Source organism: Camelus dromedarius, chromosome 28 (assembly GCF_036321535.1).
Source record: "Camelus dromedarius isolate mCamDro1 chromosome 28, mCamDro1.pat, whole genome shotgun sequence".
Taxonomy (NCBI): domain Eukaryota; kingdom Metazoa; phylum Chordata; class Mammalia; order Artiodactyla; family Camelidae; genus Camelus; species Camelus dromedarius.
The window spans coordinates 11,356,170-11,374,027 of record NC_087463.1 but is presented as its reverse complement, the minus strand read 5'-3'; the positions used below and the strand labels follow the sequence as shown (position 1 = coordinate 11,374,027).

At 35.9% G+C, this 17,858-nt stretch overlaps 1 protein-coding gene across 5 annotated transcripts in view; it reads right to left on the bottom strand.

Annotated features, from left to right (window-relative positions):
• The window catches only part of DCC (DCC netrin 1 receptor), a 984,533-nt gene that overhangs the window by 171,290 nt on the left and 795,385 nt on the right, over window positions 1-17,858 (bottom strand). For all 5 annotated transcript variants that reach the window (XM_064480349.1, XM_031441886.2, XM_064480347.1 and 2 more), the window contains 2 exons: window positions 9,372-9,513; window positions 1,320-1,430 (listed from right to left, as the gene is read on the bottom strand). In XM_064480349.1, the coding sequence (XP_064336419.1) occupies window positions 1,320-1,430; window positions 9,372-9,513 (253 nt within the window). The remainder of the gene's footprint in view (window positions 1-1,319; window positions 1,431-9,371; window positions 9,514-17,858) is intronic.

The following is a 17,858-nucleotide window of genomic DNA, read 5'->3' as shown; positions in this document are numbered from 1 at the left end:
ATATCCTCAGAGTTAAGCACAATGCCTGGTGTTTAGCAAATTTTCTATAAATATCCTTTGAGAATGAATGTGCTGTCATGTGGCCGCGATTATCATGATGGTGGAAATAGCATTTGTTGATTGTTTTACTGCCACTGTAATCATGTTATAAAACCAAATCTGTGATAATATGAAAATCATGAGTGACAGTGAATTATTTAGAAAGAGAAGAAGGGAAAGATCAGGGAGGAAGAAGATGAAAAGGAGGAGTTCAAGGAAGAGGGAGGGAAGACAGATTGAGAAATGGTGATGGGGAGAAGAAAGGGAGAGAGAAAAAGGAGAGGGTAAGAAAGGGATATAGAATTTCCACCTTCTGGTGACTTGACTGTTTTCAAGTCTGTAAGAGAAGGAATAGGGAGATTCTATTGTCAGTTATTTATCTAGCCATCCTGAGTCGTCACATGTTCAGTACACAAGTGTTTATTCTTTAAGCCACATTTCCTTGGTCTCAGTTTTGATGACGTAGCTTTAAGATTCCTGACCGTAACTTACTTCTTTTTTCAAGCATCTCTCATTTTTATGAATTTCTGCCTCCTTCAATTGTAACTCTAATCCCCTAGGGTAAATTTCTATTTTATTATTTAGACTTTTGTTCTGTCCATTACCTCTTTCTCTTGAATTTTCTTATTTCATCATGATACTTTTTCATTCAAGAAATATTTCTCATCTGATAATTTTGAAGATTTTGCTTATATTTAATGTATTGATATGTGACTTTCTGCAAAGCTTAATATCTCATCCACAAGAGTTTCAGACAACTATCAATTGTCTGAAATTATAAGGCAGACTGTCCTTTATACAAATAAGGCAGACTATCCTTTATACAAAAAAGTTGTAACGTGCCAAATATTAATGACCATATCATAAGCAAGTCAAAAAAACACATTGCTGTTTTGCAGAAGCGTCATAAAAGAGTCAAAGAAGCTATGAAAAGTAATTATATTTTATGATTATGATCAGAAATTACAGCAATTCCTGTGAGGAAAATGGTTAAGGTCAATTATTCAAAATAAAAGAAAAAGAAAAAAATACCATTTCAAATTATTTTGAAAAAAAAAGTAATTTGTTATGAAGACCATAATTAATGCATATTTACGTGGCATCATTGAAGACTATATATTCATTCAGGGTTTTTTTTGTTTTTGTTTTGTATCTAAAGATACAGAAGAATATATATCCCCAATGTTGAAATGCATCATTTTTTTTTTAAGGGACCCTTTGAAGCTGCAGAAACAAAGAAGACAGAAATCAGAGTGACAATGATCGCAAAAAAGGCTTACCATCTAGATCATTCTCTGGAGTCTCTGCTGTGTACCAGTTGGAAGGTGGTCCAGTGCCATTGACTGTCATGGCTGACACTTGAAAACTGTACTGACTTCCTTTCTCCAGTCCTGTGAAAGAAATTTCCACAGAAGGAAAAAAAAAGTTACTGAATAAAAAGAATTTCTAGTGTGTTTCAAAAGTTTTTGTAAAATGTTAATAACAGTAGATGTGCTTTACATCCTTCGTGATTGTTGTGGTAATTATTGCTATTTTGGCCAAAAGGGTCAGGCTATCACAGCAAGAAATCAAATTATTTTCCAAATATTCTCATTTATTTTTTTTTCCAGTTTACAGAAATGTATCCCTAAAAATAGCCTCAGGGTAAATGCAAAATATAAAATATGAATGATGAAGAAATAATCAAAAATCACAAGGATCATTTTTTCCTCACAGTCCAGAAGAAGCCTGACTATAAATCAAGAACAGCCAATCTGAAAATTTATGTTCCATCATTCACTCAAGGTCAGGGATTATGTTTTCTTTGAGCCAAGAAGGATAACATCCAAAGCCACTGCACTTCAGGAGAAAATACTAGGTCCTTGGTATCTTGAAAACTTCACAAGGCAAACTTAGTTCTGCCTCAGCTTCCATACGAGAGCATGAAGAAGGCGATAATCTGTGATAACCTGGACATACATCACTGTACACAGCGATGGCATCAGAGCTGATTTCAGAGTATGCAGAGAGTACAGGTAGACAAGAGAGACCCCGCGGATCATTAGTGTGATGTGTAGAAATTTTTAATGCAAATAACTTAACTAAATCTCAATGTAGCTCAGTAACATGACAAATTATTCTGAAACAAATGATACTTTCAAAAGACCATATGATTTTTGAGACATTGAGGGCTCCGTTTAAAGTGACAAGTTCTTAAACCTCAATCAAGGAGCTGAACAACATTGACAAAAATTAAAATATCATCTCTTTGTTTTTTCCATTAATTTGAAATGGCATAAACACTGGGCGTCAAGGAAAATTCATAAATCAAATAAACTATGAGAGGAAGGATGCTTATATCAAGTACAAAGTTATGTACTTATATATTTTTGCATAAGAAGATAAATTAATCCTGGTACTGAGAAGAATTCTAAGTTACTACTAATAGGAGACGGTGTTTTAAGTGATGGTTAGAATGGACTTGTTAATGTCAAAGGGCAGCTGCCTTAAATAACTAGTACTATTAGAGAAGACAATTTCATAAAATCACCCACACAAAATGCTGTCCTCTTAAAAGGCTTCTAGTGAAAGCCTTTTCTTAATGGAGATTTTTTTCAGAATTTTTTTTGAATTTTTTTAATATGCCAAAAGTTGAACATATTTAATGTATACATTTTAATGAGTTTGGAAATACACACACACACACACACACACACAATTATATCACCACGATCAAAGTAATAAAGCTATCTTTCATCTCCAAGACTATTTTGTCCTCTTGCTTTTTTTAAAAAAATAAAAGGTAAGAACGCTTGGCATGCGGTACCTTTTAAACAAGTGCAAGATCCAGTACTGTCACTATGTTGTACAGCACATCTCTAGAATTTATTCATCTTGTATAACCATCATTTTATGCCTACTGAACGACTTCCCATTCTCCCCTCCTCTTTTCCCCTAGTAACCACCACTCTCTTCTGTTTCTATGAGTCTGACTATTTTATATACCTCGCGTAAGTGGAATCATGCAGTATTTGTCCTTCTGTGACTTATTTCACTTCGGTATAACATCTCCCAGCCCGTCCATGTTGTTGCAAATAGAAAAACTGCTTTTTTTTTTTAATTTTAAGGCTGAATAATATTCCACTGTATGTAATTACAACAATTTCTTTGTCCATTTGTCTGTCAGCGGACATATGTGCTGTTTCTCTACCCTGGCTATTGGGGATAATGCTGCAATGAACGTGGGGTGCAGCTCTCTCCTCGAGATCCTGGTTTCAGTTCTTTTGGGTGTATACCCCAAAGTGGTATTGCCGTCTCACTGGCGGTTCTATTTTTAACTTTTTGAGGACCCTCCATACTGTTCTCAGCACAGTATCTACTGTCAAAGTCGCTGTTACCCAGTTGTTACATATGTTAAAATTATGTTTAATATCAAGGATCTTTTACAGATTCATACAATAGCCAGAGTCACTCACAATAAAGTCAGACGACAACATGGTAGAGTACAGAGAGCACGTAACTAGGAATCAGAATGTCTGTGATCTAGTTGGAACCGTCCCCTTCACTAGTGGTGCATCTCAGCAACGTCATTCTTCAGACATCATTTGCTTCTTCTGTAAAACAGGGGCTTTGGATGACAGGAATTGTGTGGTTCCTGTACTGGTTGTCAGGGACCTACAGTTCACTCTTAACATGTGTGTGTGTGCGTGCATGTGCACGTGCGAGCATGCACCTGGCTTCTTCTAAGTATAACTTTATTCTAAAAGAAGTATGGTAGATAGCAGTGCTTTTCTTAGCTGTAAGAAAGTTCTATTGTTGGAAGCAATTGGTCTTCTGCCTGTTTCTATCTCCAATAATAAGTGCCTTCAAACTCTAATTCTTCAATTCTATTTCTAGTTTATTAGAACTTCCGGTCAAGTGATGATTTTTTAGTCAAACAATATAATTTCCCTTTATTCCCCTAATGGTAACCTTGCTATAAAATTGCCGTGTTATTGTCTCAATTTTCAGTCCATAATATACCAATGGGTGTTTACCACTATGTTTATTTTATATTGGCCATGAAGCCTAAGAAGACCCTTCAGTTCCAAACAAGCTCCTCTGAAGAGCATTCAAAAATTAAAAACAGCACTTTAAAATTCAGTTGACTTGGGTTCCCACAATAAAGCTGATAGCAGTGATTTAAAATCCTTTTATAACTGAATTGCTTTGTTATTGCAGATGTCTCATTATCCTAGTAAAAAAAAACACACACACAACAAAAAACACCTGTGTAACAGAAGATTGAAATATAAAATTTTTTGAGTCTCTACACCTGAATATTTATAGCATCCAAAGGAAGCATTCTAGCATTTCCAATTTTCCAACAGCCAAATCAATACAGCCATGTATTTTATGGACATTGAAAACATGGGGTCAAATCCTATACATTTGAAAATTCTGCAGATTCATATAGAAAATCAATTACTTCTGTTTACTTGAAGTGCATAAGTTACTAAACATACCCTGGGGACAACTCACAACCACAGGCAGTCTACCCTTGCTGCTCTGTAGCATTAAAGACATCTGCACAACATCTAGGAAGGCAACACACATGACTGAAGCTGGGACACAGAGCAAGGGAGAGGAGGGCAGAAGCCTTGCAAAGCTGGTTTTTCATGTTTTTCTATTCTCTGGTTCTTCTTAATTCTTTATGTCAAAGTAAAAATGGAGTCTGTGTGACTTTTTTGTAAAGTATCAGGTACAGTATTTAACTACTCAGATTATGTTTGCATCCCCAAATTAATTTTCTAACTACTGAAATAAAGAAGGAATAGCAATGAATAAAGGTTTCAAATTTGGAGTTCAAATGGAATACCACTTAGACATAAAAAAGAATGAAACAATGCATTTCCAGCAACATAGATGGACCTAGAGAGATTGTTATATTAAGTGAAGGAAGCCAGAAAGAAAAAGAAACACATATGAGATCATTTATATGTGGAAACCAAAAGAATGACACAAAACAGAGAGACTCACAAACATAGAAAACAAACTTACGGTTACCAGGGAGGGAAGGGGATGGGGAGGGTAAATTGGGAGTTCTGATCTTGTAGCTACAAACTACTATATATAAAAATAGATAAACAACAAAGTCCTACTGTATAGCACAGGGAACTACTTCAATATCTTGTAACAGACTATAATGAAAAAGAATATAAAAAGGAATATATATATATATATGTATATACATACACACATATATAACTCAATCACTATGCTGTACACCAGAAACTAGCACAACACTATAAATCAACTATACTTCAATTAAAGTATATATAAATAAAAAATAAAACAAATTTGGGGTCTACATTCCTACACATCTATAAAGATGGGAAGGGGCATTTGTGTACTATTTCAATAACAAACTAATTAATTCATCCTATTTCTTTGCCATTGACTTTGCTATGTGATATTAGCCGAGTGTGAAGATGGGCTGTCCCTATGCTGATTAGAAGTGCTAACTGTCACATATATTTTAGATGAATAAAGGTGTAGGACTGAATTATTTACTTTTGGCTAAATAAAGTTTATTAGAGGATATAATTCAAAATGATTGTCCCTGAGAGGAAAAGTAATAAAAGGAATCTGGAATGAGTAGAACACTGTATACTTGGAATAGACAAATATAACCTTTCTTGGAAATGTGGTCTTAACAGATATAAATTAGTTTAGGATCTGAGATGAAATCATCCTGGGTGACTTTGGAGTCTACATCCAATGAATGATGTCCTTAGAAGGAGAGAGGGCATGGAGACACACAGAGGAAGTGATGCAAAGATGGAGGCAGAGATCTGAGAGATACAACCCCCAGAACTTAGGAGACAAGCATGGGACAACTTTTCTCTCAGAACCTCCAGAAGGAACCAGACACCTTGATTTCAGATTCCTGGTTTCTCCTGAACTGGAAAAACAAAATCCTATTGTTTTAAGCTGCCACATTTTTGGTCACTTCTTACGACCCTTCAAGGACTAATACAGCATCTTTGCTAGTGGAAAGGCTAACGCTTGCTGCTCTATATAGTTATTGTTTCAAATGATTTTATGTCTTGTAGAGAGAAAATCCCAAGAGTCTGTATATTTAGGGAGTCAGAATCTTGGTTTGATATTATGGAGCTGAATGTGTTAAATTCCATTTGCCACAAAACCCATAAATACTAAACAATTCACATCAGTAAGTTCTTTTGGCCATGTGGCTACCACTCCTCATTTATTTTCTTGACCAGCCCCTTCTTAGCTGTTCAATGGGCATAGAGTTAGAGTTAGTAGTAAGAAATTGTGAATTTTGGTAACCAAAAATTGTAATATGACATTGGAGTCTTAACATTTTATTTGATTTTCACTTTACCTATGCAATTAAAAATACATATTTAATTGTTTCAAAAGTAAGCAACAATCACCATTAATATTTTGGTATTTAGAATATATTATTCTAAATATTTTCTTATCAATTCTTTTTGTTGTTGTTGTTGTTTATAAATACAGACTCCTGTAATACTGATTTAAAACTGAATTACTCACTTAACATGTTTTTAATATTTAACATGCAATTTAATATGTTTATATTACAATATTTTCAATGGATATACAGTATTCCATATATGATTATGTATGAATTTTCTAGGTAACTGCCTATAGTTAGATACTTAAAGAGTCTTTGTTTCTTTTTATTTGCTATTAAAGCAACAGTGCAATGAAAATGTTTATAGTTAAAAACTTTGCAAAAAATATGTCTGCATATTAGAATAAATGTCTAGAACTTGGAAACTTGAATCATACGTTTATGAATACACATACACACACACATATACATCTGTATATAACATTTATTTCCATATTGATCTCCAAAAAGATTCTAGAAACTTTCTGTCCCATAAGTAATATATGAGAGTTCATGTTTCTCTCATACACTTTCCAAAACAGTGTAGCATCATTCATTTTTATCTTTATTACTTTAATCAAAGAAAAATGCTAACTCACTTTGTTTTAATTTCCATTTCTCTGCTAATGAGATTGAACAATTTATTATGCTTTTTGGCCATTTATAGTTCTGTAAATTGAATATCCAGTTATTAGTTTCTTTACTGGAATGCTCATATTTTAACTAATTATTTTATTTTAAGAAAAGAGGTTCATTTTATGTTTTTAGTATTTTTCATTTGAGAAGGAAAAACAACCATAAAAAAGTTTCAGGGATTCCAATACTTATACCTATTAAAATATAAGCCTTGGATTAAATTATTCTTAGTGCTTCATCTTCTATTCAAATATTAAATCTTAGGAATTGTACTAAAATTTTTTCTGCAAGATTTAAAAATTTTGGTGATTTCATTTAAACTATGTACATGTTGCATCAAATATTCCAATGAGCACATATGCCTCACTTCAATTATTTTTATCTTCCCATCACTTTATCAGGGAAGAAGGCATAAGCTCTTGGCTTTTCTTAAGCTTTTAAAATGGTATGGTATAGTGTCATAACATTGTCTCAGATTCGACAATACCTGCCTAGAAGATTTTGTCCAAATATAAAACAAATAATGTGATTTTAGGCAATCTGTTTTGGATACGCCCTCACCATCACATTAACATTTTATAGGCATAAGAGGCAAAAATACATTGGGGAAAAAACAAATTTCTATCAAGTCTCATACTGTAAGCTGAGCAAGTAGCTTAAATTGTATGTGTATTTTATGATTTCAAACAGAAATTGACCAAGTACTTGATATAGAGAAAGTAATTAATGAGTTACTTTCCTTTTTTTTTTTTTCATTTGTGATGATAGTTTCCTCTACCCATTATCTGTAAGTTATGAGTCTAAGCTTGCATGTTGTCATGGACCCAGTTTACATGCCATGACACATATGCTCAACTGGATGCACCAATCCTCATCATGAGCCACTGCTACAGGTTTTGCTTCCCAAACCCTCAGCAACAGTTCATGCTCCTCTTGGTGCTTTACGGCCGGGAGTGCTGCCGCTACCCTGGACCTAGCCCTCACCATGTACAGTGCTGATGGGCAAGGAGAGAAGTCCATGTTTGCACACTTACCAGAAGTGCTGGCTCACCAGCAGTTGTCTGGAGGTACAGAAAACTTAACAACCTGTTGGTGGACGACTTGTTTTGATCAATGATAGACAAGAGAGAAACTGCTCACACTACTTACCCAGCCACTCACTCTGAGACACAGTAGTTCATGCAGCTTCTCTCGTGTTACCCACCGGCCAAGGCCAAGCAAGCTCTGGGTTTGTTCTAAACTTGTGGCCAATTCATTAATATGCCATCATTATTTGATTTCTTTTCCTCTTTGGCTCACTTCCTTTGTTCCCTAACTCTTTTTTTTTTTTTAATTGAGGTATAGTTGACTTACAATGTTGTGTTAATTTCTGGTGTATGGCATAGTAACTTGGTTATACATACATACATATATATATATATATTCTTTTTCATGATAGGTTACTATAAGCTATTGAATATCGTTCTCTGTGCTATATAGTACACCTTGTTGTTTACTCATCTTGTATGTAGTAGCTCTGTATCTGCTAATGCCAAACTCCTAATTTAAACCCCTCTTTCCCTTTTAGTAATCATTAGTTTGTTTTCTGTGCTGTCTTGTTCCCTCACTCTTGCTTTCCTGGGCTTACACTCTAAAGGCATTAACTTGAAAGCCTGCCTCAGTCTGTCTACCATGGGTTAATAGTTCCAAGAGTTCAAGGAAATGTATGATTATTTCTTATAAAATTAAAAAAAATTCTCTAAATACTGCACAGAACCTGGATCCAGTTTTCAGAGAGAAATCTGACCCTCTATGAGCTCTACCGATATTCTACATAAGTAAAATTTACTTTCATATTTATGGAAAGTAGATTAAGTGTTCTTTTTATTCTCCAAACTAACCGTCTCTCATTTTCCAACCTCATCCTCACTGCTGAAGATTGGCGTAGGGGCACACAAAGTGATTTAAACTTACAAGCATTTGATTACATGACTTTTAAAAGTTATTAAACAGTTAAAAGTTACTTGACAACAAAAACTGTCAAATAACTTTTTGATTTTGATTGTTGAGTCAGCAATACTACGAAACTAATATAGATAAAAATTCAAAGGTATATTAATTAAGGTGATGATCCAGAAGCAAAATCCATAGCGAAAGCAATACAGGGAACATCAAATTAGAAACATAAAAGCTATTCATGTTCAGACCAGTAAATGTCACCTACCAGGAAAAAAAAGGAATGTTCCTCTGGAGTGAGAGTATATTTTTATTGCTAAAGCATTTAACACTTCCAAGCCTACACCATGTGAACACTGACCTGTGAACAGGTACCAGAGGTTGTTTGGCTCCAGTGTTTCCATCTCGCCCCTACGGGTCGTCTTTCTGTGTCGAATTTTATAGCCGGTAATAAATCCATTTTGTGTTCCTGGTGGAGGGGGCAGCCAGCTTACTTTGATACTCTGTAAAATAACAGATGTAAATTAAATCTTTGGAGAAAGGAAGGACAACAGGATGGGGTCAAGGAATTGATCTGAACCTAAGAGCAAATAAAACAGATGTAAGAAGTGTTAGGGACTGACCCTTAAAACCAGATTAAATCCATTCTTACAAGTTGACAGTATTCCTATTGTCTGATTTTGACAAAAACACACAATTCATTTGATTGGTTACATGCCATCATCTCTCCTTTGCAAATGCCACCAAAATGAAGGTAAAATATTCTAAATAGTTTAAACCCATAAGGAAACAGAGAAAATAGGAATCTAGTGGATGAGAGATGTCAACAAATTTTTAGGAGGTGCAAATTGAGGAAAGTGTTGTGACTGAGCCAAAGGGGAAAGATGAAACCTAAATACCTCCTTAAGAGATATTAATGAAAACAAGGTGATCAGCATAAAAAAAAAATTCAGGTAAGACTAGAAACTGTTGCTTCCTAAATATCTTAGAAGGCAGGACGAAGGCATGGTTCTCAGACAGAAGATGGGTGGAAAGTCCTATCACACTCAGTAAAACGAGTGCTAACCCTCCCTGATCTTGCAGTAGCTGGGAGCTTCATTCCTGAGAAGCCACAGATTCAGAGATACCAGGCACGGAAGAGAATAAGGATGAGAGCAATGACATAAGACACCCAAGTCTTCTTCCTTCATCGGATACCTGTAACAACGGCAACCAGGTGCACACTTTCCAGACAGAACGTCAGGTAATTGTTCTCTACACGAGATTAAAAGTTTTGCCCTAGAGAAATTAACGGCCACATCCTTGATCAATTCTGCAACAGTGAGGCCCCCATTTAACAACTCTGACACACACACTAGAATTTGCATTTGGTAATAATCCTTTTAGTACTTCATTTTTATGTAAACTGGTAATTTAAGACTATTAAACATCAAAAAAGAAAGCGTTTAGCATAAAATACAGAGAAAAAATAGCTAAGGGTAAAATGGCACTTGAAGGAAACAGCGCTAGTGCATAGAGCAGGAAAACAATCCAAAAAGCTGTCATTAACACCTTAATAAGCTAAGAGAAGACACTGCATCCATGAGAAGGATAAAAATACAAGAATGAGAGATTTTTAAAAGCTATGACAACTGCAATTTGGTTGCACACATTAAATATTTAAGAGATAAACTGGAAGATAAATTAATAGAAATCTTCCAAAATTCTGAGGTGGGGTGGAGACAATTACAGGAATTTGGAGAGAAAAGATAAGAAATTAGTTGTTTAGTCCATAATTTTCAATACCTAATTAGTAAGATGAGAGAATGAGAAAGAAGGAAAAATAAAAGGCAGAAATCAGCAAAAATAAAACAAACCAAAACAAAAAGCAAAAAGAAACCTTCCTCCCCAATAAAAGCCTTGCTGACCTGGGAAGATCTGAGGTGGTATTCTGAAAGAGATTAATGAATATCTAACATAATAAACTAAAAAATGACCACATTAAATTGTATTACTATGAAACACTAGAGCCTCATGTGGTAGGGAGGCTCTGAAAGCTTCCAGAATGAAGGAAAAAAAGGTCATATAAAAAATGATTAGGAGTAAGAATAGCATCAGATTTCTCAACAGTAACTTCTGAAGTTAGAAGACAACATTTAAACCTAGAATTTGATGTCTAGCCAAATAAATTATGTCAAAGAAAATATAACACAAGTATAAGAATATATGCTTGCATAAGTACAAGTATAGGGATATTTCAGATATAAATCATCTCAAAGATATCTATGTTTCGTTTATCAGGAGGCTAGTAAGGGTATGCTCCAGGAAAATGAGAGTGCAAACTGAGAAAGGAGAAGATTTGAAATGCAACAGAGAATTCAAAATAGAATGAGAGATATGGCGTCTCGGGAAGACAGTGGGGAAAACTGCAATATAAGATCGGATTTGACAAGACCTCAGACCTGAAAGAGTACATTCTGTATAAATCCACTGATTATTCAATAGTAACATAAATCAGAAAGGTAGTTGCCTATGGAAACTGCACTGGAGGATGGACTGGGTATGGGTTTAAGAAGGCTGTCTGGAGTAATAAAATGTTCTGCATTTTAGTGCATGTTTGTTATGTGGATGGATACAATTGTCAGACTATATTGTTATGGGCTGGATTTCCCCCCTCTCCACCAACTCCCAATTCATATGTTGATATCCTAATTCCCTGTAATTCAGAATGTCACTGTATTTGGAGATAGGATCTTAAAAGAGGTAATTAATGTTAGATGGGGTCATTAGTGTAAGCCCGGATTCAATATGACTGGTGAAAGAGGAAATTAGGAAAGAGGAAATAAGGAAAGAGACACACTGAGGAAGACTATGTGAAGACGCTGGAAGAAGACAGCCATCTGTAAGTCAAGGAGAGAGGACTCAGAAGAAATGACTCTGCCATCACTTTGATCTTGGCCTTCTAGCCTTCAGTACCATGAGACAATGAGTACCTGTTATCTAAGCCACCTAGTCGGTGGAATTGGTTATGGTAGTCGTAACAAACTAATACAACAGAGCCAAACACTTAAGATTTGTGCAGTTCACTTTAATTAATTACACATCAACCAAAGAAGAAGGAATAGAAGGAAAATGAGGAAGAGGAAGAGGAGGAGGAGGAAGAGAGAAAGAAGTGGACTGGGGAAGAGAAATGAAGACGGAATTGTGCCAGAGTGTTAAATCCTGATATAGAAATAAATCAGGAAATGGTAACTACAGCTGGTGAATTACATTAGAGAATTAAGGGACACGAAAAGCACATCACTGAGAAACACAAAGACACACGCCAGAAAAGAAGTAACAGCTAAAGGCGATGACATGGGAGTCTGAAGGGAATGGGAGCAGGCTTTGAAGAGGGGCAGGGAAGAGTCTACTGGTTTTGTCATGAGCCTAACTGGTACTATTTTACTTTTAAAAACTAATGTGCATGTAATAATCTGGTGAAATTTTGAATTAATTTTTAAAATAAACACAAATCTGTTCTTCTGAGAAAAACGGAGAAACAAATGACCATCAGAAGGAGGCTGAACACAACAAGGAGTGGATTTCTGAGCCCTTGGCCCGCAACCCCAGAACCCCTCTGGCATCATTTCAATTATGTGGGGATAGCAGAGGCACAGCAGTATCTCCCAGGGAGACGGGAGTTTGAGACCCTTCTTCCAGATCTGCTACAAACTGGCTAGCTCTCTACAAATGATCAATTTCCAGTAAAATGACTTTAAGAATCATTTAAAGTCACCGTTACTCGCTCAGCACTTAAAAAAATTTCAAAGAACTTGCTAACTATGGCCAATTCTCATCATCTGCAGTACTTAAATTTCTAGAAAGGTACTGCAAACACTGAATTCGGGAATATTGTAATATTACTTCCAGGAAAAATATAGGTTTAGGTTCTTTTGAGAACCTAACAATATTTTTGTCAACTCATCAGTATGTAACCTTGTTTTCTACACGTTCCTGTTTAAAGACACCTTATTTAATATCATCGATGATTGATTAACATTGAACTCATGGCCAACAGCCTTGCAATGCATGTCTGAATGAAGCTCATCTAACACGTGTATTTTCACCTTGTAGCACATCGCAGCCCTCTTGCACTTAGGAACACGAGATGGCACTTCAGCACTATACATGGGACCATTTTAAACTGCAAAATCACCAACGGAAAGCAAAAACTATGCAAAAAAAAAAAGTGGAATTTATTTGACCACAAAAGGGACACTTGGTTACAATATGAGAAATGAAATAAGAAGACAGTGCTTCTCCTTGTTCAGCCTCTGCTGGGAACATGTGCTCCTGGGCACTGCTTTGTATGTGGGCAGGTCTGCAAACGACTGTAAAGACACTCTGGGTATCAATTTTGGGTTACAGATAAATTTTAACAGGTAAATGAATTTGCAAAAATATATTCTACAAGTAATAAGGACCAAATATAATTACACAACCAACATATTTAAGTATTTTTAGAGGAACTTAGCTACTAAATAAAACTAATCTGATTATTTAAATTGTTAGAATATACTTGAAAGAATAGGACACTACTTAAATCATTTACTTCACCCTCACTGCCCTTTAAATGTGGAAAACTAACTGCCACTCTTATTAATACTTGTTAAACACTTTTTTGGCACCTCCTCTAGACCTGGAAATGATCTAAGCACCCTGTATATCTACATGAGTTACGTGGTTTATCCCAAAATGACCCAACGAGTTAAGGTCTGTTGTACACCCTCTGTACAGTCATGTAAACTGGGACACAGAATGGTGAAGGAACTTGAAACTATGCTGCAGTATGTGAGCGAGGCAGGATCTAGACTGAGGTAATTCCAGTTTCAAGCTGGCATCCTTTACTATTTAACATTTCCTCCCATGGGAGTTCCAGAGGCTGAAAGTCTAATTCATTCAGTTATTATTTATTCAAAACATATTAAGTACATCTCTGCTGTGTTACAAGCACTATCTTTGGGACTATGGAAACACCCAAACAGATTATTTATTTATATATATATATATATATATATATATATATATATATACATACATACACACACACACACACACATATATATATTTATATATAAATTTATATTCATTTTGGCTGAGGAAACAGAGACACAAACTTATAATGAAAACAAAGTGCTAAATGCTAGAATAGATAGTCCCAGAAAATACAACAGAAATATAACAGAGGCAGAGATTAATTCTGTGGTCAAGAAAGACTTTAGAAGGAGCCCACCCTTCCAGAGTGAGTGGGACTTCACAGAAGGAATAGAAGAGATAGTTTAGACAGAGTGAATACCAAGAGCAAGTTCAAAGTATCATGACAATGTAGACCTTTTTCCAGTAAAGATCAAGTAACCGCTTAGTGGCTAGAGCAAATGGGACATAGAGGACAATGTAATAAGAAAGCAGATTGAAAAAAAAAAATCAGTATTCTAGCCCATGCTAAGGAAACACATGGTTAGATCTATGTGCTCATTAAAAGCATTTGGCTGAGTTCTTTGGGAGACAAACTAAAGAACAGAGTAACAATATATTGTCCTCAGCACCCAGAGAAAGGATAGCCCTAAACATGCACGCAATCACCCACCTCGTCTTCCCCTTTCACACACACATACGTGCACAAGCGTGGACATATTCTCCGCTCTCAAGTGCTTTAGACACTCGCAAAGAAAACCAGATTTGATGAATAGTCCTGCCTTCCGTTTATGCCCCACTACTCATCTAATTTTATTTCACAGTGCTTCAAGACAGTCACGGTAGATTTCATCACCATTTTGCAATTTTATAAGGGAGGTAACTGAGGCACAGATTTAAATGAATGGGCAGAAGTCGCCTTGCATCGTCACTGAAAGACTATCTGACTGTAGAGTCTAATGTCCATCTTATTATTTCAGACTAAAATACACAATCATGGAGCCTCTACTTGGAAATTCAACTCACTTAAATTCTCCTACAAAATATTCTTGAAAGGAATAAAGCTGAATTTAAATAATTAGTTTTTAATGTATCCAATAGACCTTCCATAAGTAGCCCTTGGGTAATCAAGAAGGTCATTTTCTAAGGACTGCAAGCTTGCTTTTTAAAGACAAAATGAAATTCAAATAGAAAATGAAAAAGAAAAAACAAAAAACAAAAAACAACAAACAAAAAATGAAGATATAAAACCTTAGACCAAGAGGTAAAACCTTATGAGTTTAAGTTAATGCTTTGCTATGGCTTTGCTGAGCGATCTGTCACAGTCTTATAAATGACCTACATCTTAATGCACATATTGAAAAAAGAGAATAATTATTCTTAGTATGTCTACCAAATGATTCTAAGTCACTTGATGAGCCTGGCAATTTTAATTATACTAATGATTACATGAACAATACTTAATTTTTGACAGATACTAATTTTTCTTTATCATATTTAAGGATTTTCAGTGATTGCATAAATTATTCCCCCATGACCAATACCTTAATATCAATGCCTGGCAGCAATTAATTAATAGAATCAGTTATGTGCTCTACACACCAGGAGGTGAAGCCCTCAATGGTTATGATTCATTTTTGGAAGTAATTTCATCATTTTTATTCATCTTCATATGTGGATAGCAGCTAAGTTTATTAGCATCTTTAACGCTTTCTCACTGATTTCAAGCAAGCAGCAGCAGGTTGCAAAGATCAAATTCTTTCTGTGTAGGTTCTTCTGTGGGTGATATGGCTGGTGTCCCAGATTATATTATATTGGGAAGTGAGGTGGAAGTGCTCAGTAACTTTTTTATTCAGTGGTATCGTGCATCCTCTTTTCTATATGAGACCTGTCAGTGCTCAGTAGCTCAGATTTCACTGTCCATCCCCTCACCAAGCCACCTAAAGCTGTCACAACCCAGTCTCCACAGGCAAGCCTGGTAATGGTTTTTATTAAAAGTATTTAACACGTGACCTCTGACTTCTGAAAAATCAATCCTAGTAGCTGTCACTTGACTTTTGGTCCTTTCATTACTTGAGTGGGAGGAATTAATACTTTTCACTGGTGCAGTGTTCCATCTTGAATTGAGGATTAATTTCACATTTTTTTTCCAGATTTAGAAAATAAAAAGAAGAGCTGAAAAACTTAGCATCTCCAAACCCCTCCATCCCCTCTGGTTACCACGACAGTGAATCTGTTCACAGATAAGCATGGCGGAGAGCAGTTAGTCTTACTGGTTTAAAAAAAAGGATCTTGTTGGCCATTATTTCCAAATTGTCTGAGATAAATAACCCTGTACAATTCGGTGATGTGCTATTATCCTCCTTATGGCCTGCATTAATCCACTCCTTTATTCTTCCTTCATTTGAGATGCACACAAATATAAGAACAGACAAAAAAAAATTGATAAGCCCGCCAATCCAGCCCCAATTTTTTTTTAAAACTGCATTTCATAAACTTTGTTTTCAGTTCCACATATCCCACTGCACACTGATAGCTTCCCTTACTCTCTCTAGAGTGAATTGCAGGGGAAGACCAGCCTCCGTCCAAACACATAGAGTTACTGTAGTAGAGAGTCTTTTTAAAAACGGTTTTATCTGGATAGCATTCCCATTAAAGGGAACTGGAGGGCACCATTTGAAAGAAGATCTTTGTAGCAAATAAGAATGGCTTGGCTGAAACATAGCAGAAATCTAAGAATCCTGAAACTTACTTGAAAGTCAGTTTTAGACTCTGTCCCTTATTTCTGTTCTGTATTTCTGGGAACTTGTTGAATCTCACGTGAAGTTTCTTGAAGAAAGAAATATGCTTTCAGTACTCATGAGGCTCTGCAGATTTTATTAAAGAAAGCCCCTCAGCACTTCTTAAAAAAAACCTGCTGTTACTGTATCCTCCATCCATCCCCGTATTTACATTCCCTCTGCCACTGCGCTAATTCAGAACGTAATTTATCAACGCCCAGAATATAGCCCTAGCTAGGTTAACTGATCCCCCTGCCTCCCGTGCCACCCTGCTCACACCCAGGTTAGTCACCTTCTTTATCAGAGAATGAGCCACTTAAGCTCTTTGAGCCCAAGTTTTCTCATCTGCATTATAAACTAATAACAGTACCTATCTCAAAGGATTGTGGTGTGGATTAAAGAAGACAGTGGGAACATGCTTAGAGGTTACATCCAGGTGCCAGTGCACAATAATTATGCAGTAAATTGTAAACGCCTTAAGAGAGGAAAGGAAAAGAGAGAGCTAGTGATCAAGAGTTTAAGAGATAAGGAGGGAGACAATAAAGAAAGGCAAAAGTAAACAAGGGTAGGAAGGCAGGCAGGCAGGCAGGCAGGCAGGCAGGCAGGCAGGCAGGCCGGCCAGCCACATACTCTAAAGATGCTCAGAATGTGGACCTACTTATTTGTGTGTTGACCTAACAATTTTTCTTCTGTACCATCAAAAGGAGCACTGAGAGAAAGAAATTACCTAGTAACACTTTTAAACTCCTTCTCTTCCATGATTACTTATTGAGCAATTTACTCTGTAGAGTATTAGTCACATTTCTTGTCATAGCCAATGGAACCTTTAGGCATGGGTAGTGAAGAGATCGTGGAAAAGGGTGGAGACCAGAGGAGTGCAGAAAAGTGAAGTCATGCAATTTGTATTTTGGGAGGTAGACTTGACAGCCCTTGCTGATTTATCAACCATCAAATGTAAAGGAGGAAAAGTCATCAAGAATGACCCCTAGGTTTCTGGCATAAGCAACTCTGTAGATGATAATGCATTTACTGGGATAAGGTTGTCTGAAAAATAATCCACTCTCAAAAAAAATTTCACAGGACCTGCTGGTAGCATCAATAAATGACAATTCAGAGAGGATGGAGAAACAAAG